This window comes from Orussus abietinus, unplaced genomic scaffold (genome assembly GCF_000612105.2).
Source record: "Orussus abietinus isolate OABI.00-Male unplaced genomic scaffold, Oabi_2.0 scaffold108, whole genome shotgun sequence".
In the NCBI taxonomy this organism is placed as follows: Eukaryota; Metazoa; Arthropoda; class Insecta; order Hymenoptera; family Orussidae; genus Orussus; species Orussus abietinus.
This window is the reverse complement of record NW_019394302.1, coordinates 6,590-32,801: the sequence shown is the minus strand read 5'-3', so window position 1 is coordinate 32,801 and position 26,212 is coordinate 6,590. Positions and strand designations below refer to the sequence as shown.

Here is a 26,212-nt window from a genome sequence, read left to right as displayed (position 1 = left end):
TAGGGCTTCCCTGTAAGGAGTTCCCAGCCCTAGTCAAACTAGGCCCTAGACTGTGTATCCAAGATAATTGTTCTTGATCATATAAAACATCTACAATGTAATTAGTGATTCAAGACAATACTATCTAGGTTTTAGTGCCTAGCTAGGGCTTATTTAAAATTGCGTTGTACTCCAATACAATTTTCTCCACTTATTCGTTTAGTGTCATAGCATAGGACGTTCTAGTTAGGCCCTACGTTGAAAATCGCAAAATTCTAATACAGGCCCTACATTACTAGGGCACCCTAGCTAGGGCCCTCCTTCTCCTACACGAGTGTCTGGAGAAGAGTTTTGTTATAAATCTGCAAGTTGTGTCGTCTGCTAAAATCTAGGATTTAATAAATAATTCCAGACAACATTATCTAGGTTTCAGCGCCTAGCTAGGGCTTATTTGAAATTTAATTGTACTTCAACGTAATTTTCTCCGCATCTTCCTTTAGTGTTATAGCTTAGGACATTCTAATTAGGTCCTACGTAGAAAATCGCAAAATATCAATGTAGGGCCTACATTAAGGCACCCTTCTTCTCCACGGGTGTCCGGAGAATCGTTTTTTTGTAAAACTGCAAGTTGTGTCGTATGTCGCGAGTGATTAAACGAGACACCATAACCGGTGCGGCTGCGGTTGTTCCGTCCAGTTTCGAACTTCGCTTCGACACTTGCGGCCACTTGTAGACGCCCACGAGTACTCGTAAATCCTCAGATACGCACAAACACTTGAAAACAAGCCCAACTTGCCGGGCGCGACATTTCTCAGGCCGCAATTACAATTCCAATTAAAAGGCCGTTAATCGGAGATTTGCATCCGCTTTCCGTTCGCCAGGTAATTGCTACGAAATCCCCCCTGGACTCGGGGGGAGGGTTAATTGAAAAGCCGTCATAGCGACGCTTTTGCGAAATGAAGCCGAGCACTTCGGGGTGGGGGAAGAAGGAAAAAAGGTGCCTCTTCCCCGAGAACTACTTTAATGGCTTTGGAACCTTTCGCGGGCGTAAACATCCTGAAGAAGAAGAAAAAAAAAAAGACGATGGAAACGGAAGTAGGAATTCGCAAGTAAATTCGGAAGGGGGGGGAACTTTTCCCAGCGATTGTAATTAACACTAAAACTACCAAGTCGTTCGAGTGATAGGTTTTCAAATTTTCATTTGAAATTATTCCTTCTGCTTCATGGATTTTCCTCAGGTGATTTAAGTTTTTCCTGTGATACGTATATGTATATACATATATAATCTGATATATCAGTCCTACCACTATCATTGTAGAGTAAGAAAGGAGCTCTCTTAAATATTCAGGTCTCTAAGTAGGCAACGTCGTTTGCTTAGAAAGTGAAACACTAAAGGGTAATTGAACGTCGTTAGTGAATAACTGGCGCCAATTAGCGTTACCGATATATGCGTTTTTCCTCCCATATGGGGGGCCATAATTTATACGCGAGTTATGGTCGCACGGTTCCCCGTGCTCTTAACCTTTTCCGACCCCACGACCTAAAGAAATGCATTGTTTCCTCCCGGAAATGCAGAGATTAAATATAAATTGTATATTAAAAATAATACACTTATGGATATACGTGCACGAAGCACTTCAATAGAAGCGCATGCGCGTATATAAGGTACTTCTTAAATATTCTTGTTACATAAATTTAATTCCTAGCAACAACCGAGGCCTGGCCTGAAAGGCGGCCGAGTAAAAAGGAAATTAGTATCGTTAGCGAATAATTAGTACCAATTAGCGTTACCAATACGCGAACTTTCTTTCTCTCTCCCTTGTTAAGTGGTATAATTTATGCGCGAGTTATATGTTCATCAAGATTAGGGGTTCTCCGTTCGGTCGTGATTAATAATCATCCTGACCTGGGGCAAGAAAGATGATTAAAAATTATTTACTCCGAGAATTATACGGCCATATGTACTCTGCTCGCCAGAAATGGCAAGTACTAGGGATAAAATTCCATTAATTGGACTAAGGTATTATTTAGGGTAATGTAAAGAAATAGTGCCTCGATCTTGGGTCAGAAAATATTTATCATTATCTAGATGCGGTCATACAGCTTCCTTTCGGTATACCAAACAATGTACACCCGAGATGTACATTTGCGCAATTTGTTCGTAAATAGAGTTTCATAGAGATTAACGCGACACGTCGCGCCGATAAACGGAGTCGAAAAGAGCTCGCGAGAAAAAAAGGGAATTAGCATCGTTAGTGGCTAACTAGTGCCAATTAGTGTTGCCAATACTCGGGCTTTTCTTGTCCCTGGGAGTGGGATAATTTATGCCCAAGTTTATGCCAGGGCAAGGGAGTCCCTCGGGACCGATTTACCGGGAGTAAATGAGCACCGGTTTACCGAGACGTCGCAAATCATTGGGCTTCTTTATCCCGGATCGCTAGCTGCTCGATCGACCGATCGATCCCGATCGATCGGATGGAAGGATCGAAAGAAAAGGCCCGATTGTCTCGGCTCTTCAGGAAATACGATCGCGAAATTAATTCCGGCGCTTACGAAGGAGGTGCAACGATTGCGAAATCGTTGCAAAACTGGGAACCTTGATCCGTGATAGCGAACTATGTAAAATTTATTACTAACCATGTAAAATTTAGTTTTTAACATAGGAGTTGCCAAATAGAAATTTCAAATTATTTAGGTTGTCAAATAGACGATAAAAGAAATGCTTTTTGGATAATGAAATGTGTGAATACTAATGCCTAATATATGATTCGCTGCCTTCTTACCTGTCCAAACTGAAGCATTTAATTTTAAATAAATAAAGCGGAATATTGTTTTTTCTTTTTTTTTCCCTTAAAGCTGTATTATTAACCTTCAATTTGCCGTTTTTTACTTTACGTTACCTTGATTTTTCTTAAAGTTACAATTTTTCCAGTAGATCACTGCATTCCTACCGAGTTGCCTCCATTTATTGAACAATAAATGTATGAAGGAATTTATTTTTCGGATTTATTTAACGGGGTGGAAAAACGGCCGAGACGTGAAAGACCCAGGTTTTCAGACGAAGGGTTAAAAACTGTCCAATTAATGAATTAACCTGTTAACCGGGGAATTAACTTTTGTACACGTTTCACAATGGGGACTTTATAGTAATATTCTCACGACGAAAATAGTCGTGATGCCCATTTGAGGTGTCTTCCTGGTATGACGAAAAACTTATTTGTAAAAGTCAGCAGTAAATGTAGCTAAAAATGTCCGTTAATCGTTTATCAATAAATCCCGTTAGTTCCAAGCGGAAATATCAAAGCGCTGCGGAATAAAAATATCTCTCTCCTCTCCTTAAATTAAACCACTTCTTCCCGAGACGACGATATCGGCAAGGAGGCCGAAAACAAAGTGTCTAAACTTATAGACAATCACCGCAAGTTTGGAATAAGTTGGGGAAAAATCGTCTAGCTGGAGGACGTCGAGCAGTTGTCTCGCATTCGGTTAAAATTCCGCCGACATCGGCAGTACGGAGAAGTTAGAAGCGGATCGAGCGTAGGAGCTTGCTTACCAGGATTGGCCGCATTCCAGAATTCAAAACAAGCTCGACCCACTTGGACTTTCATGAGCTTTTATCAACCTCGCTCGACTTTGTCTGCCATACCTAGGACAGCTCGGAACTCCATCTACGAATTATTTTTTTTTTTAAATGGTCCACTGGTCCGAAACGTGTCCTTAATCGCGCGCTTCACGTCCTAAATCTTAATCTATCCCGCGAAGATTTCGAAGTTTGTTCAACCTCTAAAATCCAGGAAAGTATAATGTATACATTTGTAGATCTAATTGTAATTGCGCGCTTTATGAGCTGGAACCTTAATCTATTCTGCAAAGATTTCGACGTCTGATCAACCTCTAAAATCCATGAAAGTGTAATGTTGGTAGATGCAATTGTAATTGCGCCCTTTATTAGCTAGAACCTTAATCTATCCTGCAAAGATTTCGACGTCTGATCAACCTCTAAAATCCATGAAAGTGTAATGTTGGTAGATCCAATTGCAATTGCACGCTTCATGAGCTGGAACCTTAATCTATCCTGCAAAGATTTCGACGTCTGTTCAACCTCTAAAATCTATGAAAGTGTAATGTTGGTAGATCCAATTGTAATTGCGCACTTTATGAGCTGGAACTTTAATCTATCCTGCAAAGATTTCGACGTCTGATCAACCTCTAAAAATGATGAAGATAGGATGTGTATGAAGTCTGCAAACCCAGCCGTAATTGCGCGCAAACTCCATACATCTCGTATCGGTGGATTTAACTTTGAAGATATGAAAGGATGTGTATGAAGTCTGCAAACCCAGCCGTAATTGCGCGCAAACTCCATACATCTCGTATCGGTGGATTTAACTTTGAAGATATGAAATCTGAAAGAGGAGGAACAAAGGAGTTCAAACTAGACTGTCGCAAAATTGTGCCGCCCAAGTGTTCCGCCTAAAAACTAGGAAAAGAGCGAGAAAGGACTCCTTCGTTCTTCCTCGCTCTTTTCTGCTGTCCGTCAGATCAGCATCCAAGGTCCATACATCCTCTGTCCAGGTTTGAGAGCCACTGGGAGTTTCTATCCTAGCCGGAGTGACGGAGAGGGGCCGATCCAGGCCAGGGAGAGCGAGAGAGACAGGACACTCGTACCCGAGACAATCTCTCCACGTGACGAACGAATCTTATTTTAATATCGCAGTCGGGCAATTTCTCAAGGCTCTCCTTTCGTAATGCGCCAGGAATTCGGTTTTTCAGCGAGAAGCAATAATCGACTAGGGAGAAATTATTTCATTATTGCGACACGGCGGTGCACTTGGACGCTTATTTGGAGCGGTAGATCGGCATTCGAGTTTCCGACAATTTTCTGAGGAACCGGCCATAATCCTTGTCTTTTTACCCTACTTCGTGGTTCTGCCTTACGAACGTCCTCTATATGGAAACTAAGGGACAGGAGAACGAACTGCATAAGATCCATTGTTTAAAATCTTCTCTGTAGGTGGCAATGCTATCGCTAAGAGACCACGTGTATCTAGTTGTCAAGCGGGAGAACTGTCAAATTGAAAACTCAGAGAAACTTCACCTTCTACTACCTAAGCCAATATTTTCTTTAATCACAGTACTTAACATATGTCACAAATAAACGCCGATAATAATATTGTACAGGCAAATAATATGCATTGAACATTTTATCTCAGTTCACTCGGACAATGTAATTTAAAATGTAATTCTGCCCGATGCTTCGTTTATGTCAACTTAGACCGTTCTACCTATGCCTTACGTAGAAAAGTGTGAAATTATAACCTTTTTAGTAGCAGCCGAAGTCGTTAGCACTTGTAAAACGAGGATATGTCGTTGTCCGGCACTAAAAGGGTTAATGCAAGCCCTACATTGGAACCTTTGCACCCTAGGTCCTAGCTAGGGCCCTTGAAGACGATTCAGTAGACGGGAGCCATTAATTATTAGATCAATTAAAGGGATGGAGTGATAATTTCGGCATACGAGTACTCGCCTCAACTTAGCGGACAAATATGGTCCCGGCTGTTTCCGAAATTAATCTCGAAACGCGTATTTGCGGCTTCGATCGGCGTTTCCCGCACATCGTACTCGTGGAAAGTTATTAAGGGTGGAAATTAGTAACCGTCGGATGAAAACTTTCCGCGGTATAAATACGAATTTGGGTCAGCTCGGTCGGAAATATGTCCAAGCCGGCCGAGTCGTCAACGGAGAAGGGAACATTTTGACCGAATGGAATCTCAAGTAAAACACCGTTGAGAAACGTCGCCGAGGAATTCTCGGAATCGCGGACAATGCGAGGGGGAAAGTCAAACCGTGATTTCGTCCCAATGGCCGGCAATTGTCTTAATGTATCTTTCTTTTTAGCCGATTGCGATTGCCTCACTCCGTGTGAAGCGTGTCGCAAGTGTCTCCTTCGTGGGTCCGATTTTTCTAGGGGACCATGGAGACTAGAGACTAGCTAGGCACCTAACTAGGCGTTAACTGATAAAAACTTATACTACACTATCTTGGATGTTAAATTAAATCCTAGATAAGCTTCCTAGAAATGCTTACATTACCATGGTTAACTAGGAACATTTTCTTGGATGCACGACCAAACCCTGACTATGGCCTATCTTGGCTAGGGCTGAAATCTGCTAACATGGAGATCATAGTCATAAATAAAGCCATCAAATTTCCAAGGACTAAATCATACCTAGGATGTCAACATACTGATGTAGGGCTTGCAACGAAATTTCACATTTCTCTCTTCGAACTTAACTAGGACATCTTAATTGGTCCCTGTACAGGGAAATCAGAGAAAATTATGCATCATTCAATTTTAATAGACGCTCACGGAGAAAGGCTAGATAAAATTGTGTCAGATGCCAAGTTAAATTCTTATCATATCTCGCCGTGACGTTAGCTAGAAGAAGAAAAAATTGTCTTGTATGCACAATCTAGTCCTAACTTATCTTACCTAGGGCTTACGTCATGGCAGGGCACTCGAACCCTAGAAGCCCTAGCTAGGGCTTAGATTCTATCTAGGATACCCTAGTAAATTTTCAATACAAGTCGGCAAGTCTTGAAGAAATTCTTGAAAAATTCTCTTGAATCTCTGGAATAAGCCCCCCCCCCCAACTTGCCATATCGGAAAGAGGGGGGCAAAAGTCCCTGAATCAGCAGCCAAGTGGAAACGGACTGGATGGAAAGCGAGCTGGAACTTGGGGATTTCTGAAACGAGTTCGCCGGGCCCCTCTCGCTTTCGATATGTATCGCGAATAGCTGCCCAACGTTTTCTTCGCGAATAAGTAAGGAAGGACCTGGTCACGACCGCCATCTTGGATGCGGAGTTTATCTTGGCTCCAGTTTCGAAGACTTTCAAATCCCATTCGGAATATCTTTCGCAATTATGCCCGCCAAAAGGAAAAGCCGAGACACCTAAAAATCATTTCAGCATAACCATAAAGGGAAATAATGACCTTTCAAACCGCGTAAATTGTTCTACAATTTACTGTGTAAAGGACCGACTCGCGTTAAAAAAGTGCCGTGTAAATTGAGGGAGGAGTGTATGATGACAGTACATTTTACGCGTCATTGAAGTATTTATTAGTATTCTCCCTGTTATATACGTATGTTTATTTATTATTCGTTTTAACCCGTAATATCTGCCACGACGGTAATTTCTTTCATGAGTGGTACTGTAAACCGCTTAGCATAATGAAAGGAGGCCATGATCGTATCTCGTTGATTACAACTATTTCTTTTTCTCTTTTTTAAACCAAATCTGAATCGCTTTCTCTCTGTATTACCCTAATTAATCTTCAATTTGCAGGATTTTTATCTTTAGTCGTGGTGAGTTTTCGAGTAGTCGAGCGGGGTAAAGAAAATGTTGAATTTACAGAAAAGCGTATCGAAGCATTATCGGCAGAATTCCTCGGAGAATTGTCTGGCGCAAAAACGGTCGCAAGAAGGAATTGCATTTACGATATGAAGGCAATTCTCTCTCTTTCTTTTTTCTTTTCTTCTTTTTTTTTTCTCCCTCTATTTTAACTTTCACCCGAGCGAATTGTACGGGGAACAGCGGCTGTATCCGGTGCTATTATGCAGCGCGTACTGTAATCACGTAATGAAACGCCACAGTTGCAATCGTTATCAATCCATCGATCCGCCAGCGTGTTTAGACAACTGGAAGAAATAATCCGTAGATAAAAATTCGAAGAAGACTCCAGCGCTTTTCCTTAACCCCATTCTCCTCCCGAGGAACGTTTCGGATGTTTAAACAAGTGAAAGCAATTATTTTTAAGAAAACGACGAAAAGAGCCAGGAGCTTTCCCCCGATTCCGCCTATTCTTAGACGAATGTCTGAGCGGCTTACAGAATTCATTTAAAAAAAAAATAGACAAATTTCCCGCAGCGTTTACTTTGAACGCTATTCCTTCCGAGAAGTGAAATAGAATGGAAATAGGCAATTCGGAAAAAAAAATAGAACACCGTAGTGCATAAAAATCAAAGCTATACGCCGATACGCATAACCACCATTATACCGTTAACATAGTGCACTGAAACAATGACTATATCTGGATACTTAGAAGTATGTATCTTTTTTAAATTGAATTCCTATCTCTTTACGTTACCCAACAAAAATATGTATTGGCCTCTGTCCTTTACGAATTTTATTTTTATATGTTACGACTCTTTGGCTACCAGAATATTTTATTGTATTAGGTGATTAAGGGAGACTATATTATTTTTGTATGAGACGTAGGGCTAGTAGAAAAGGACCGGCACTGTGCAGACATCTCTAGGAGAAAGTAGGAGTTTCCGTTGGCGCACCTAGCCATTTTTTCCCCACTATCTGGGTGTTCTTCTCCGTGGCCATAATTAATCGAAATGTTCCACTTTCTAACTCCAAACGATGTAACACGTTCCCCTGAACGGAGACAGATAGTCGAGGAACGTGTTCCAGCCAGGAAACAAAAATGCCTCGTGACTTATTCCCCATTTTCTCCTCTTACCCTGACCTAGCTAAACACTTCCTCTATTAATAATTTATTCCTCGTAATTAATCGCCAATTCTCATCTCCGTTAATTAATTTATCCGAATTTATTACCGCTCCTAATTTTTTATCGCTTTAGCTCTACGACAAATCAGCTGTTCCCTGTAATAAAACTTAATTAAGAAACGCCAAACACTATCCAGACCCTGCCTAGGACTTCCACGAGTTCCCTAGCTAGGGCAAACCCTAGTTAGGACTTGGTCCTACATCCAAGACAATCTTTTCTGATTAACATAAAGTTAGTCCTAAGTACAGATCCAATTTCGCACCCAAGGCAACTATATTTCGACTTCCCCTTGGCACCTGCTAGGGCCTACTCAAAATTGAATTATCATACAATTTTTTGTCCAATCCTCCCCATATTGAGCCAACTTACGATATCCTAGCAGACCATACATAAAAAAGTGACGTTCTAATACAAATCCAATATCGATCCTCATCCTAGCTACGCAGATAACACCGTTGTACCCATGAATATTCTTTAAATCATTTAATATACTCCGGATACTTGTAATATTTAGTGAATATTCTGTACATACACTCATAAGCCAGAACATGCATTGAATATTCTAAAAAATTCGGCGTTCCATGAATATTCAGGGTATGTCTTAAATATTTGTATCATGGGAACAACGAAATATTCTACGGGAATATTCGTAGAGCGTTCATAGGATGAAATATTGTTATCTGGATAGGTCCTAACGACCTTGCAGATTTTCTACGTTAATTATTCCACGTAACGAATATTCTCAAAAATTCACGGTATATCTTAAATATTTGCATCATGTTCCGGGAACAACGAAATATTCGTAGAGCGTACATAGGATGAAATATTGTTATCTGGATAGGTCCTAACGACCTTGCAGATATTTTCTACGTTAATTATTCCACATAACGGCCCTCGCCGATGATCTCTGAATCGAGATCACGAAACGGCTCCTGACTTGGCACTTCCAAATGGGTCACCGAAAGTCAGCGAAATCAGTCACGGATTCGATCGCCGTCCGATCGATTCGATGCCTTCGATCGAATGCTGAGTCGGTCGGTCTCGATGTCCGATGAGTAAGGAAAGAGTTTGTGCACTAAAAAGAGGAGAAAGGGTCTCGGACAGTTTTGGGACGGGAAGGGAGACCTCAAAGGCGCGGTTTCTCAAGGTGGAAATGCGTCTCCTGGTGATTTCCCGGGGCCCGTTATGAACCGAGCGTAATGAGGAAATCCAAGTTGCGGGCGCAACTCGGAATTTCTCATCCAGCGGCAACATTGACGGATGCTCTCATAAATAACGAGAGCGCGGCGAACTAATTGGAGTTTCTTGTTAAACGGCCGCCTACCGCTAACTCTGACAAGCCGCGACGCACCAACGAGCAAAATCTGGGTTAACGTCACCAGGATTCGCGATTCGCCTCGGAACGCCCTTTAACTAAAAGACATGGGTCGCCGAGGAAAAGTCGCGGTTTGACTGGGAGTCTTGACCTCGAAGTCTTGACTTTACTTAGAAGTCGTGAATCCCCAAGCAAAAGTCTCGGTTATCCACGGAGTCTTGACCTGAAAGTCTTGACTTTAGCTGAAAGTCATGGATCTCCGAACTAAAGTCTCAGTTATCCTTAGAGTCTTGATCTCAAAGTTTTCACATTGACTTTCCAAAAACGTCTATCAGACCTCGATTTCCAGATTTTCGGCGCCCCGAGATTTCCCTTTAAAAAAAAAAAAAATTCAATCATCGCTCTTAAAAATATAAACTAAATACGTCTTCCGAACCACTGAAATGAAACATTCTTAACATAACATAAAATCCATAAATCCCATTGAGAATCAATAGAAATGACCTTAAAGTGTTTTAAAAATAAGCATCACTAAAAGAAACCCCATCCCCGAGAGCGCGATGAACCAGAGCCAAGGAATCGTCGAGTGCAATATGTTCCCGGGATATTGCACGTACGTAAGTAAACGCGCACTTGACATCGACTCCCCCCTCCCCGACTCCCCCGACAGCCCCGCCAGAACAAATTTATTTTCATTTCAAATCCACCTTTAATTTCTCCGCTTCAATATATTTTTTATGCCCTTTCAATCTACGTTTATTCATCCTTTTATGGGTACCTACCGGGCTCGCCTTTCATTTTGTTTCAACGGGAGACTCGAATAAAAAGTACGAGAGAGAGCCGGGAAAGAGTAGAAATAAACGGGAAGGGGGGAGGNCCCCCCCCGACGCCTTGGTAAAAGGACATTTTCCAAAATTCACCCTCGAGCCTCAAGGTCGTCTTTACTTTTTGGTGGGGGGGGGGGCTGCTTGGGAAATCGTGTATAGCATGTTAGCCCTAGCTAGGGCATCCGCGCTAGGGTTTAAACCCTAGGTAGGGCCAGTCTTGATTAGGTTAGGTTACCTTATTACTCCAAATTTAATCCTTTTAGCGTCGGACAACGATATACCGTCGTTTCACGTGTGCTAACGACTTCGGCCGGCACTAAAAGGGTTAAGACACGGTTACGATGTCGTTTAGCACCCAAGACGATTTTATCTAAGCTTTCCAGTGCCCGGCTAAGGCTACTTGAAATTTAATTACGCGTCGAGACAATTTGGTCTCCTATTGTTCGGCTGAGTTGGGATGTCCTAGGTGTAAACCGTGCATGCAAGAGGTGTGACATTTCGATGGCAGCCCTATGTCGGTAGGGTGGCGTGTCCTATCTAGGGCCCTCCCGGTCTGGTACCACGTCTTTTACACGGATTAGTGACGGGGGCAGGAGGAAAGTCGCGTTATCGGGATGTAGAACGATATCGATGGGGACCCTTTCTCCCCTTTCTCTCGGCGTAATCTCGATATTCATCTTATCTTACCGACTCCTATCCCTCCCCCCGTTCGGCTCTCCTTTGACCCAAGGACTCCACATTTGGACGTCGATAACTCCCCTAGACGATAACCAGCCCAAATAACGAGTGGAAATCCTGGCTCGGCAAACACCGTGGCGCCCTGATAAGGCGATCCGGCGATTCCGCGTCGCGGCGCTCCTTGCGGAAACTTTCCGCCCAGTCCGGCGCCGGCTTCCCGGGATCCGAATTAATCGAACCGTGCGTTCCGGCGCTGTTAATGGAGTTCAACGCCACTATCAATCATAAATAATAACGCCCCCCCCTCCCCCTTTGCTCTACCCCTCTTCCCTTTTTCCTACAAGGTGCGCGCGGAGCGAAAACGCTTTTCCGCCCTGCGCGGTGATAAACGATCGCCGTACGACTGCTTCGGCAGCCATCGCCGCCGTTGTCGGCGTCGTTTTATCATCGGCGGGACGAGAATCGGCGATTCCGCGTTTCCCCGCCTGACCCGGCCCTCCGCTAATACTTTTAAAAACACTTTGTCGGTGAACTTCACGCCGGAAAGGGCGACTTAAGTATAGGAAAATATCGACGCGTGACCGCTACGTGCTCTGCATGCCGAACTCCTATGTTAATGAGAATCGTTATTAATTATTCTCGATTATTGGTCGAAAGGGAAGCTTCCAAGTTAAGGAGAAGCGGTATTAATTATTCTTGATTATTCGTTCATGGTGAAACTTCTAAGTTAAGGAGAATCGGCATTAATTATTCTTGATTATTCGTTGATAGTGAAACGTCTAAGTTGAGGAGAATCGGTATTAATTATTTTTTATTATTCGTTAATATAAGGGCATAAAAATATAAGGATAGATATTAATTAGCCGTCAAAAATGAATTGGGATGAGGTGAATTCAAAGATGAGGGTAGATAATAATTAACCGTAAAATAAGCGTTTTGCTTTCCGAAACGGTTTACCTTCTTATCATGTGAAATTAGACTATAAAATATGAAGTCGCGCTTTAAAAAAAAATTCAGCGGCAACGATCTGCTACATCCACGTCGCCAAAAAGTCAGCCAGCTCTCTGAGACACATTCTCGCTTTAAAGTCTCGCGTTACATCGCATTGCGTCACGCGATTCGCATGTCGCAAGCAAATTGCTGCCTCGTAAGCTACTGCGCGATTTCCGCGGAAATAAGTCACGTGAAGTGCAAAAGGAACGCCGAGGTAAGCGTCCAGAAGCGAGGCCGATAAAGATCGTGCAAGATAACTCAATGAGAGAAATGAAAGGAATAATCATTTTTGCAACGACCCCGCCGAGGTTTTTTACGCAGATACGGTCACCCGGATCATCGCGATTTATGATCTAGATCTATACTAATATATTAAAACGAATGATTGCACGCTGTACGTGTGCGGTGATCTCGAAATCCATCGGATCGATTTTTATCAAATTTTTACAGACACATTCCATATGATCTTGCAAGGAACATAGACATGTACTGTTCCTCGTGTCGAAATCTTATTGACGAATAAAAATGCCAATCAATTCCGAAGCTTCTGACATAGCGTGACACTTGTACAGTGACTTATCACGCATGATGAAACAATGCACAATTTATATCACTACCCTTGTCATAAACCCTTTCGAACATGTACAGAAAAGAAATTGAACTATCAAGTATTGCTTGCAAGTAATGTCTGTACAATTGAAATTAACACATCAGATGGTTTATTAACGAGCGCAAATATCACTTAAGTCTGTTATCTTTGTCGTCATAGCTCTAACAATCGTATGTTGCCTTATCACACGTGGGAAAAGGAAAAGAAAAAAGACACAATTTATATTCCTACCCTCTGATAAGAGAACATCAAATACAGGGTATCCAGATGTATATTAACCCGAAAAACATTATTATAAAACATTACTTAGTACCTCATCGTTGAAACGATCACGCCATAAAGTTTATTAACGATCCCAAATTTCATTTAATTTTGTTACCTTCATCGTCATAGCTCTGACAATCGTCCATAACCTTATCACGCATAGAGAAAAAAAGAATACGCAATTTACTTTGCTACCCTCCGATAAGAAAACATGAAATGCAGGGTATCCAGAAGGGTATTAACCCAAAAAATGGGTTACAAAGTATTGTTTAGTACCCGCGCAATCGAAATAATAATTAAAAAAATAATAATTAAAAAAAAAGAAATACAAAACACTTCACGCCAAGTTTAACATCCAGTAACTTGATATTTCTGCACGAAGCGTTATCGAGGCACCCTTACCGTACTCTTCTACGACTCCTACGTCGGAAGTTTCGTCCTAGAGGTTTAGTCGAGGCTCAATTACCAATTAGGCCTCGATTCAAATTCAAATTGGAGGGCAATCCCGGCCGCGAAGAATCCTCGGCATTAGGGCGTTTCCGACATTATGCGCGTCCCCATGTGACCATGAATATGAATACGAATACGAATACGAAATCTGAATACGCGGAGGGCAAACATCGGTTCCCTTTCTAGGGGTGCGGAGGCGTGGGTGCCGATAAAACCCTAGGGAGTTTTCCCTAGGGGCGGGATAGGGCGCGCAATTAAACGACGCCGGACACGCGGAATCCGTTTAACGTTGATGATTCCGCACTCCGATGACAACAAACGACACCGTGTCTGGGAAAAATCCTGCCAAAAGTCGGGGCCTATCGCGAGTAGCGAGAAAAAAGGATAAAAACGGGGGGAATGGGGAAAAAGGAGCCGAAACGAGCTTCCGGGGAATTTCATTTAGTCGGGTCCCTTTGAAGTCGCAACGTCCGCCCTGGGTTTATTTTCCCTACGGGCCGCGAAAGTTACTATCGCGACCGACAATCGGCGAGAGAGTAATCGGGTCTGCGGAAATTCCGCGAGGAATTCCGCAATGACCGCAGGACCAGAAACTGGAAATCGCCGTGATAAGGTAGAGGCGGTGATAAGAGTTATCAGAGGCGTCCCGTGATCTTGCTCGAGGAGTTCCGAGAGAAGCGTTCGAGAATCATTCCGACCTACGAACGTTTAGTCGTGTTATCGGAGGATAGGGTTCGTCACTCATTCCCCGGGTGATAAGAGAATAGAGAAAGAAATAAATGCCGATAAAAGCCGACTTGGATCGAAGATGATCGATCATCGACCGTGCTAATTAGTTCCGGATCGATATACCCATCGCGGGTCTTCGTAAAAGACTTCATCTAGCAACTGGGTTAAGTCGGGACTTATTAAATTATGGAATTAGGGATTATTAACTATTGGGCAAAGACTGAGGTGCAGTTTCGATATGACCGAAAAGCACGTGGGAGGAGGGAGCCTTATCGATCGCTTCCAGTTTTCAATCACCCCTGGACTATGTACAAACTCTTCGATTGGTTCGGGCTGAAATTTGTTCTAATTCGTCGCTGATTAAATTATGCAATTAAATGATTAAAAATCGAGACAAGGGAAACGGACGATTTGAAAGCACACGGATGAAGAGAGCCTAATCGATCGGTCCAGTTTTTAGACAATCGCCAGTCGGACTACATTCAAAATCACCAATTTGTTCCGACCAACTTTCGTCCTGACTCTCTCAATTAAACCGTGAAATTAGATGATTAGGTGAAAATCGAGGCAAGGGAAACGAACGACGGAAAAGCACATGGATCGGAGAGAGCCTAATCAATCGGCCCAGTTTTAAGACAATCGCTAGTCGGACTATATCCAAAACCACCAATTGGTTCCGACCTAAATGTGCTCTGACTCGGGTAATTAAATCATACAATTAGAGGATTTCTCAAAAATCAAAGTGGTATATCGTTTAGGAAAAAAAACCGATATCCAAGGAGCACGTGGATCAGAGGTTACCAATCGGCCCCCGGATAACGTTCAAAACTGATCCCTGGAAATCCGTCGAGACCCGAGTTTACTCTTCGACGTGTCCAAATCCGTCGTTCGTGGCGATCCGGGGACACTCGTGGTCCTAAACGCTCCAAGCAAAGGGGACTAACCTTATAGGAGTACTGATCGAACATCCTGCAGACGTCGAGGTCACTGGTGAGCATCGAGTAGCCGGCGTCCATGCTGTCGCGCCTCCTCTTTTCGCCGCCTGGAATGAGGGCTCTGTGAGTAAATAGTCAAGGCGTCTGCTAGCGAGGACAAGTACCGAACAGGCTGATGGCAATTGCGCCGACGATGCCGTCGCTCATGGTACGGGGACCAACCCAGGGTCTGCCCCCGGGTGATGGGCGCGCACCCTGGACGCGAGCGCGCAGTCGCGGGCGAGAGGGCCGATCGCGATCGGGGCCCGGGTCCCTGACCTAGGCCAGGCGACCAGCGGACGACCTAGGCGGCCGGCGGGGTCGGCGGCCCTGTCATGGCGGCCGGCGCGACGCTTCCTGGCACTCTCCCTCGGGAGGATCGCGAGATCGGCCGAGTTTCGCCGCACAGCTGGAAAGGTTCACTCGCGAGGAATCCTCCGCACCGTCGCCGGCCCCGAGGGCGGGCCCGGTTCCGCGGGAAACCGGCCGCAAAGTCTCGAGGTGGGGACTCTCGGCGGTCGGGCGACGTCGGCGACGCGTCGGGGCTCCGAGTCACTCGCGAGACGGCTCTTCGCGCCTCGCCGATCCGCGCGCGACTGTCAATCGCGGTTCCGCGTCCCCGCGCTGCCGCCACCTGCGCGATCCGGAGGGTTCCTTCCGCCGCATGCGACGGGTGCGTTTCCGCGACCTCGCGGCGCCCGGACGCGTTTTTCCCGGCCTGCGGCCCCGCGCACGTGGGCTCGGCCCTACAATTTCCGACCACGGGACGAGACGCGCGTTTCCGGTCGGCCTAATCGCTCGTTAACCGCCGAGTTAACCGCCGATCTAACCGCTGACTTAACCCTAGCCTAACCGGCCACTCGGTCGACGCACGCGGGTGCACTCGGGTCAGGTTGGGGGCGATTCGGTGGCGCGCGACGCGCGGGATGCCACCGAGGGGGTCCGAGCGAGACGGCGCGCGTGCCACGGCGGGAGAGGGAGAGCGCGAGACGGAGAGAGGTTAGGTCGACGCCGGTCGGTCCGCGGACGGCGCGCGCGGTGCGTGCTGCTGCGATAGTAGCCGTGGGTGCAGTGCGCGGTATGGTTACCCCCACCGCCGCGGGCCAACCACTACCTGGAGGCTCGCGTTTCCGTTGGACCCGCGCGCTGATTGGTCGGCGCGGCCGCCTTTCCTCGCGGGCCGCTACAGCGGAAAGCGCACGCCTGCCGCGCCCGCCAAGAGGCCGCCGCTCCGCGTCAAAACAACGCGCCACCTTCCGGGACCCGATTCTCGAGTTCATGCGGATTCTCTTTTTCGCATAAGCCGGCTACACATTTCAACGCGAATGCTACGAAATGAGACGAGGCAGAACAAATTCTGCATATTTAGGGGTCTTCGCGGCAACAAACCAAATCGTTTGAGGCAATAAACGGACATCTTGAACTGCTTTGGACGATGTGTCGAACGATCCGAGGCAATTTGTCGCATTTCGATTGATTGTCCCCCTCGTATGTTCGCCTTGCCTCGAACGCGATCTTGCTCAGATGTGAACCCAGCTTATGAATAGATTCGCGTGAAAATGTTGCATTGTTGTGAAGTCACTTCATTTGTAAACATTTGAATGTCGTATACGAAACTGAATTTCCCATGCGAAAGGTGATCGTACGATGTGGAGAATAGGGTCCCTGGCCACTTCCTCGTGAGGATTCCGGTTATCCTCCTGATGAGGGTTTAAAATGTCCAGGTGCTGACCATCCTTATGCCAGGACTTCTGGTCCAGGTTTCGGTCCTCCATCGTTTGACTTAAACCAAGATCGACGATGAAGAAGACACTCAGTTCTGCATCAACGCGACGGAACGTCTGATCACCATCATCTAAAAAACTACGCGTTAGCTTGGAAGCACCTCTTCATGAGGATTTCGATAGTTTGTCTGCGGAAAACTCAACGTCTTGAGAAAAGGCGACCGCTTCAAGGATTTCATGGATGGTTTCCTTGGTCGATTGACCGGATAGAGGGCTGCAACCATCAGCGTTTACTAGCTATTGTTGACACCAAACGGAGAAACAATCCTTTTTCATCCCAGGACTTCTGTGTTTTAAACCAAGTTCTTGTCTTAAACCTTGTCTTAAACCAAGATCGACGATGAAGAAGACACTCAGTTCTGCATCAACGCGACGGACCGTCTAATCACCATCATCTAAAAAACTACGCGTTAGCTTGGAAGCACCTCTTCATGAGGATTTCGATAGTTCGTCTGCGGAAAACGCAACGTCTTGAGAAAAGGCGACCGCTTTAAGGATTTCATGGGTGGTTTCCTTGGTCGATGGACCGGATAGCGGGCTGCAACCATCGTCGTTTACCCGCTACTGTTATCACCAAACGGAGGAGCAATTCCTTTTGATCCCAGGACTTCCGATCCGGGTTTCAATCGAACTTAGATCAATCTTGGTCCAGACATTCGTTCGCGTTGATGACTTAGTTCGTCATCGAAGGGAAACGATCACGAATCGGCATCGTTAATCTCGGATATCACGAGGTGCACCGCCTCGTCTGTAGGAAATTACGAGGCGTTAGTCAATGGCGAAACGTAATTACGTGGGTTCCCAGCCCTCGACAAGGCGGGATCAATAATTCGGCACGAAAGGCACGTCGCGCCGTCAAAGGGGCGCTCGGAGTTTCGCTTTTACATGGAACATTCACCAAAACATCATCAAGAGTGGTATATTGGTAGGCAATCCGATCACTCGATCATGGTGGCCCAGGAACCGCTTCAGAACATGGGATTTGTACGAGACGTGGGGTTCCAAAGAATGGAGTACGCGTGTCTTGGAACATGGACGACGATTCTTCTGTGCCGATTATCCGTGGACGAGCTGGGATTTCTATGGGATATTAAAAACCGCAGCATCCATCAAAACATTATCAAGAGAGATATATTGGTAGCAATATCAACCCTCAGCGGTGATGGTCCTAGAACAACGTTACATCGTAGGATATGAGACGTGGGCTTCCAAAAAATGGGGGAACACTTGTCTTCGAATATGGACGGTCCTTCTAGTTGACCGATTCGACAAACCCGCGCCCATCTTCCCTGGACAAAATGGGATTTGGATGGGATATCAAAGACCGCAACACCGCCGGGCCGATTCGGCCAGATGTTACTCCGCGAACAACCTGGGATTCGGCTGCAGTATCGCGTTGCCAACGGCGTGTACTGGGAAATCCTATCTTCGGAATCAGAACATCTACCGGAACCATTGTACCGTCAGTTGAGTGATTCGGTCGACCGGTGACGTCGAACAAGCCGGGATTTGGACCGAAATACGATATGCCGATGCCACACGGCAACTTGAAGTGAAGTCGTCAAACGGTGGGACTTTATCACCGTCATCGTCATGATTCGTGTAATTGAAACGGCCCTCGTTACCGTACAACATCGCGATGATCTTTGCGATAAGTAGGGGAGAATGGACACAATCCTGATGGATAACACGCGCACAAAATCTGCATCTGCGTTAGTTAGCACCTAGTTAGGATACCACCCTATCAATGTAGGGCCTGCATTGGAATGTTACATTTTTCTCCGCAGGGTCTAACCAGGACATCCCAAATTGGTCCAATATGGAAAGAATTCCACAAAACTACGATGAGATACGATTCAATTTTAAGTACCCCCTAGCTAGATGTTGAGAAAAGAACCCAGATAAAAATGTCCTGGCTAGGGTAAAACCCTAGCGCGGCACCCCTAGCTAGGGCTTAGATACTAACCAGGCTTTCCTAATCAGTTGTCTTCATGATTGCTTTACGGTCGAAACCTTTACTACGATATCAAACCTCGTCTAACAATAAATACACAAAAAGTCACAATAGTAAGGTTTATATCCAGGAAGCGCATTTCGATGTACTGGGGCGCAGCGTCGGGATAAACGACGTGTCCACGTCGTACATATCCCCCACGTGGGTCCACTACTAAATCAGACCCCGATAACAATCCAAATTCGAAAAATCCCAGGAGCAGTGCTCCAGTCCTAAAACGACATCCCTGTTCCGATGTAGCCGAGCGCAGCGTCAGGATAATCGACGTGTCCACGTCGTACACACCCCCCACGTGGGTCTACTACTAAATCCAATCCCGCCCCAATCCAAATTCGAAAAACGGCAGTCGCAGCGCTCCAATTCCAAAGCGACATCCTCGTTCCGGGGTACTCGGGATAATCGGCGCGTCCTTGTCGCGCGTATCCTCTACGTGGGTTTCCCGCGGCACGTGGGTTCCATTCATGGATCGCGTTCCCGGGGTCAGGCCGGCGTCCGTAGTAGCGCTCGGGAGCGAGCGAGAGGGAACGCGGGAGAGAGCAGGAAGTCAGCCACCGGCTGTGCGGCAGGCCTTGGTCGTGGCTCGGGTTTACGCCGGCGGTTTTCGCCGGTGTGGTTTTCGCCGGGAGCCAAGGCGAGCGGCGGAGGTGGAGGCGGAGGTGGAGGCGGAGGCGGCGGCCGTAGTAAAGCCGCGCGGAGACGAGGAAGAAGAGAGACACGAGCGACGAGCGTGCCCGGGGTCAGGCGGGTGATATCTGAATTCTCGTCCCGTCTCTCTCCCTCTCCCTCTCCCTCTCTGTCGGGTGCTCGACGACCCACGGCGACGGTGGCGGCGTCGCCGTCCGCCCTCTCGCTCTCGCTCGGGCCATCGGGCCCCCGCCCTCTCTCTCGCCCCGCAGACCGAGCCGTATCGCCCTCTCTTTCGCGCCGCCGGCCGAGCCCTATCGCCCTCTCTCTTGTCCCGCCGGCCGAGCCCTATCGCCTTCTCTCTCGCCTCGCCGGCCGAGCCCTATCGCTCTCTCCCTCGCTCTCCCGGAAGGCCGGTCCCTCGACGGATCCTCGGCGCGCTTCCGCCCCCCGTCCTTGTCTCTCCCCTGACCCGTGGCACCGGTTTCTCTCTCTTTTGCCCCGACCTCTCTCGATTTACGCTCGCTCCCCGGCTTCCCGTTCGCACCCCCGTTATCGCCCCTTATTACCATCCTTATCTTACCCCATGGCGTGCCGCGGCACGCCACTCGGCCTCGTCTCCCGCCCTGACCCCCTGACCCCGGTGACCCGCCCAAGGGTCGTGCTCCACTGGCCCATTCACTCGCCGACCGAGTTCACGACCTGGGTTAAACGCTCCCCGTGGACGACCCCCCGAGGCTGACGACCTTCGGCCGCGGCCTTGGGACTGGCACCCCCGGGACGATCCGGTCCTGCCTGGGAAACTGAAGAGGATACCCCGGATCGTGTCAGGGCCCTGGCTAGGACTTCCCTATCAAGAAATCCTAACCCTATACGAGCTAGGCCCTAGCTAGGACTTGGTTCTCCATCCGCGATGACCCTTCTTGGTTAACCCTATTAGTGCCGATCAACGATATATCGTTTCGCGACAAGTGCCAGCGATTTCGGGCGGCACTGAAAGGGTTAACCTCAAGCTAAGACCTACTTAGGATTTAGATCGGCATCCAGGACAATTCTGCCTAGACTTTCTACGGTGATACTAGGGTTTACATTATTCATACGTGAATATTATCTCGAGCGGCCCGCTTTTTATCATCTAATGTTAGGATGTCTTAGTTTATTTTGATAGGATGCCCTAGGATCCATATTAAAAAAATGTTGCGTTTGCGAATGTAATGCAGGACTTCATGAAAGTTGACTACGAAATCCTAGACCGTACATGCCCTAGAGAGGACTTCCACCCTAGGAGTTCCCATGGCCAGTCCAGGCCTTAGGATATCGTGATCCAAGACAATTTCTCCTGGTTAACGCCAAGTTAAAGCCATGTTAGGATTTAATTAGCCTTCCCGAATTATTTTATCCAGGCTTACCAGTTAGTGCCTAGCTAGGGCGAACTTGAGATTCGATTACGCATGTATCGATTCCCTCCGATTCTTCCTTTAGAGCCAATTTAGGTCGTCCTAGCGGGACCTACAAAAAAGGTGGCGTCTCGATTTAGCCCTACATCGATAGGTTCCCACCCTAGCTAGGTCCTAACCACCTTGCACCCTTTATCTGAGTTATCAGTCATACTTCTGCGACGCTCTTACCTCCCTCGGCAGAATTTGATCGGAGAATATTCAAAACCAAGGTTACGAACTCCTCAGGATTCGGGCCAATGCGGTCGATCGCTTAAATCCCGAGGCTTAATCCTGGCGATAGAAACGGGCCTCTCGAGCCTTTTCCCCGTGTTTACTACCCCGCGATAAAGTAATCCGTCACGGATTCGTCGCGTCAGCTGGCACGGCCTCGTTGATTATCGATTGTTCGATTAGTATACGAGCATGTGCTTTGGCCAGTGGTGCGAAAAATCCGCAAGGGATTACTTTGTCCCCCGCACTCGCCACCCCCGTCGGCCCACCCCTCGGGACACTCGATATGGCCGATAAGAGTCGCACAAAAGGGGACTTAATTTCTCAAGAGTCGACATTACGTGTCCCAAGGCGCATTATCCCATTCCATTTCGCGTCCGGTCCTCTTAGATACCCTCCACGTCAAATCACACGATTATTCTCGGGACGAGAAAACAACCCCCCACCCCCACCCCCACCCGATCCGTCAAATTTCCCGAAACGCTCGCATTATGACATCGGCAAAGAGGCATTCTCCGCCGGCGGCGTAATGAAAGAGGAAAAAGAAGAGACGGAGAAACAAGGGAGACGAGGAAAAAGGGGCGAAAGAAGCGCCGCGAGTACATATGTAGCTATGTACGCGTGTAGCGGTGCACGTGTATACGTATATACGACGTATACGGATATACGTGTGGGGGTACGCGCGAGTCCGCGAGTCCCGCGGCCGTCGCGCGCATCCCGCGGGAATCAATATCCGCGAGGTCTCCCCTCGCCTCCCCCTCCGGGTTTCGAGGGGTTCTCGGGACCCCCTACCGTCTCCCACCCCCGCGAAGTCCCTGATAAACGTGATTTAGAGAAGGAGCCGAGGGGAGGGTGCACCCGGTGTCCCTTCTCTCCCCTCTCCGCCGCCTGGAGACTGCATGGGGCGGGGTGGGGGACACGGGGGGGAGGCAAACCACCCCCGCCGCCGCGACGCCGTCGCCGACGCACAGCTACAAAACATTCAATTTGAACGTCAAGTTAAAGCGAAATGGATTTTCCAGTCGGTGGTACAGTCCCCGCGAAAGTTGGCCGCCGGCTCGAGGGCTTTAATTCGAGTTTTCTCGGTTTTTCGAGGGGAAATTTAGCGAAGGATGGTTATCTCTAGGTTTGTTCATCCCTAGGAGTCAGTTTGAGGCAAAAATAAAGGGAGAGGGAGGGATATTTCACGAGATTGGGCGAGGTAAAGTCGCGAGGTGGGACGTTGCGAGGTTTGATGAATGCCCCGCCATGTTGGAATTCATTTCTAGGCATTATGAGGGATGTATTTTCAGGGACGACAAGGATGTGGCGATGGGCAGCTGTACTGGCGGAAAGTTATCCCACGCCCTTTAATTCGTGTTCTCTCACTTTTTCGAGGGTGAATTGCGCAAACTATTGTCATCTCCGTGTTTGTTCATCCCTTTGAGTCATTTTGAGACCGACATAAAGGGTAAAGGAGGGATATTTCACGAGATTGGTCGAGTTGAAATCGCGAGGTGGGGCATTCCAACGTCCAGCAGACGTGCTGCAATATCGAGGCTAACTTTTAGATGCTACAAGGGATATTGCTTTATCTGGAAGAGCAAGGGATGGTGGTGACTTAACTAACATAAGTAATTATTAAAGAAATTTTTCAAATCTTCAAAGTTATGAAGATTAATAATCCTCCAGTGCATCCGTTATGGCGGACTTAACATAATTTGACATTGAAAGGACTGGATGAAGAATTACGAGCCGTTTCAATCGCGTTTCAAATTCCACTCTCCTGCACCCCGTCCCGGACTGCGCCCTTTGATCCGCCATGGAAGCGAGACAGGGAAAAGGGGGATGATCTCGACGAGAGATTCGTACGCGAAACGTTCGATTTTGTTTCAACCCTCCGCATGGATTGATCACGTCTCCCCATTTTGAACCCTACGACCATATCGTGCCGAATGCTCTACAATACTAACCTCGGCCTGAAAGTTACGTTTCCCTCTTTTATTCGTTAAGAGTAATTAAATGACGCATGGAAAATAAAAGATGATAACCAATGGATTATTAAGTGCCTTTGCGGAAACTGACCAAATAATCCCAGATGGTATCTAGGCCCTAGCTTTCTATGGTATGATATGGTGATGGTATCTAGGGCTTTCGTGTTAGTTCTCAGCCCTAGCGGAAGTCAACCTTAGTTAGGTCGCGACTTTCCTGGTTAATGCTAGACTAAGACTCTAGTCAGAATTTAAATTCGCATCCAAGACACTTTTATCTAAGATTTCAACGTCAACCCCTAGCTAGAACTTACTTAAAATTTAAGTATACTTTGCAATATTGCTAATTATTTCCATTTTGGACCAACTTAGAATGTTCTAGTTAGACTATGTAGAAAAATGAGTTATCTCAAGGTAGGCTCTATATTGGTAGATCGGCATCCCCTAGCTAGGGCTTAGTTAGTGCCGTTGAAGATTTTCTACGCGTGTAACCACCGAATTTTCCAGCAATGTAGCGAAATTCCTCACAACTTGTAAAATCTCGAGGGATTCGGTATGTAGTTTCGGCGCGTTGGGTACCCTTAAGTTGGCGCGCCCGAAACGGCTAATGGATATGTAAATTAGCGTTAAGGTATGTAAGGAAACGTTTCTCTTCGCCCGGTGTAATGGCAACTGGAAACAATCTCGACGGGATTACGTAAGGTTTCTCTTTAAGAACTCAGACACGAGTTTGGAATTTATTTACTCCCCGAGGAGCCTCCATTACGCTCCTCCCGGACTTCGGCTCGAATGCTGACACGGAATTCGCATCAATGCCCAAACTAGAAGCGACAAAGACCAACTTGGATTGCCGAAATCACGTTTCCCTCATTTTTCAACAATGACGTGGAAAATTAGGTGGGACAAAATAGTGGATTTGCCGTGGCGGCCATACTTCTTTACGAAAGTCTCCATCCGAGCTCGACGGAAATGCAATTGTAGCGGGATCCTCGCATATTGCACGAGCTTCGGTATTTACGGTTAGTGCGAGAATGGCGTCCGATGAAAAACAATTTATTCGAACGTGCCTCACGGCAGGATTACTTCCGCCATTGAATATTTCAATGCTCGATACTGCGCGCCAAGAATCTTCCTCCTGCAGTGCGAATTTGTTCTCACAAATTGGAGGAACGAGACTGAACGAAAATTAAAATTCGTTGAGGTCCCTTCCCGGGTGGAAAATCGACGAAGACGCTAACAACGACCTAGATAGGGTGCCAACCTAAATATAGGGCCTACAATAGGGCACTTTTATATATATAGGGCCTACAATAGGGCACTTTTATATATATAGAGCCTAGCTAGGGCATTCTAACTTAATCCAATAAAGGAGAAATTGGAGAAAATTACGTTGATACGTAATGAAATTTTAAGTAAGCCCTAGCTAGGCGTTCACGGGGAGTCTAGATAAAATTACCTTGGATGCCAAAGTAAGTCCTGACTAGGCTTTCTATGACAACGACCAGGAAGATATTCTTGAATACCCGACCAAGTCCTATCTAGGGCTGGCAATTTCTACCATGCAAGCCCTATCTGGGACTCCCTAACAATTTTTCAACAATTTATGCATCAAGGATTTTGGAAAGAAACGGCTTCCAAAGGGGGAAATGGCATCAAAGACTCGTTCATCGTTACGGAGTAAGTAAAGCAACGGCGCACCCTTAATTTTGCTTCCTCGCTCTGATAAGACGGCCGAAGTACGGAATTCCCTTAAATGCCTTATTTCGGCTTAAGTTTTACACGCAACGCGGGACGAGGTAACGACGCCATTTTGTTTGCAAAGGCGCTTAGCAAGTATCGCGAGGCTTCGTTAGGAGGGCGCCAGGATTTACTCGAGAGTTTGCGGAAGTTTTTTAATCTCCCTCACCTAAGACGATGCGGGGATGGGGAAAGGAGTTCGGGCTGAAAGGAATCGGAGAGGGGAGATTTCCTACAGAATATCGGGCGAAGACCGACATTTTCGAACTAAGAGTCTCTCTTCCCGAGTGTTCTACATTAAAATTCCGTATTCTTATTCAGAGCAGCTGTTTAACTTGCGATTCTCTAGCCCCCGCCTCGAATTTCTCACTATTTTTTCGACTTCTTACAACCCTTAACGGCGTTCCACCCTCTAAAGGACCACCCCACACATTTAAAGTTGCAGATATTCTATCACTTTCTAAATTCCAAGATATTTTTCTTTGTGTATACATAAAAATTGAAGATATTTATGGAAACTTTCCTTCAAATAGGGTGCACCGAATCATTTGAAAGTTCAGAAGTTCTAACCCTAACCCACGACGCAAAGTTGGCGCGTAGGGTTGTCCACCGAAAGTGCTCATGACTGGTAGCTGTCTGTCGCCAGATCAGGCTCTACAACCCTGGTTGGGTCCAGTAAGACTCACAAGCAGGTTCTAAATCTTTAATTATTTTTCTCGATGTCTTACAACCCTTACAAATGTCACCCAAACCCCTAAAAGGGGAGCCCGCGTGCGCAGCCCTCCCCCGAGATCGCGTGGAAATGCCTCGACGAATCCCCGAATGTCGATTTTCAGGGTGCCAGCCCCGAGCCCCTAAAACGTTTTATGCATTTCCTACCCCTTTGCATCCCGGAAGAACGGAACGACCGGCCGTAAACCCTTTATCATTACAGTTTCGGAATTTGCGCGTGGAACGGCCTTCCAGGCTCGCGCGTGCTCGCTCGCGCCCGCCTGCGAATTATTCCCCGACGCA

The 26,212-nt window shown here is 46.7% G+C and overlaps 1 protein-coding gene across 2 annotated transcripts in view; it reads right to left on the bottom strand.

The window, feature by feature from the left end:
• LOC105702310 (TOX high mobility group box family member 4) overlaps window positions 1-15,951 on the bottom strand; it is a 197,879-nt gene extending 181,928 nt beyond the window's left edge. Inside the window, exons 1-2 of one of the 2 annotated variants that reach the window (XM_012429788.2) lie at window positions 15,525-15,951; window positions 15,370-15,467 (exon numbers count right to left, since the gene is read on the bottom strand). In XM_012429788.2, the coding sequence (XP_012285211.1) occupies window positions 15,370-15,467; window positions 15,525-15,567 (141 nt within the window). In that variant the 5' untranslated portion in view covers window positions 15,568-15,951. The remainder of the gene's footprint in view (window positions 1-15,369; window positions 15,468-15,524) is intronic. The other variant, XM_012429789.2, reaches the window with a different exon arrangement.
• Between the last annotated feature and the right edge of the window lie 10,261 nt (window positions 15,952-26,212).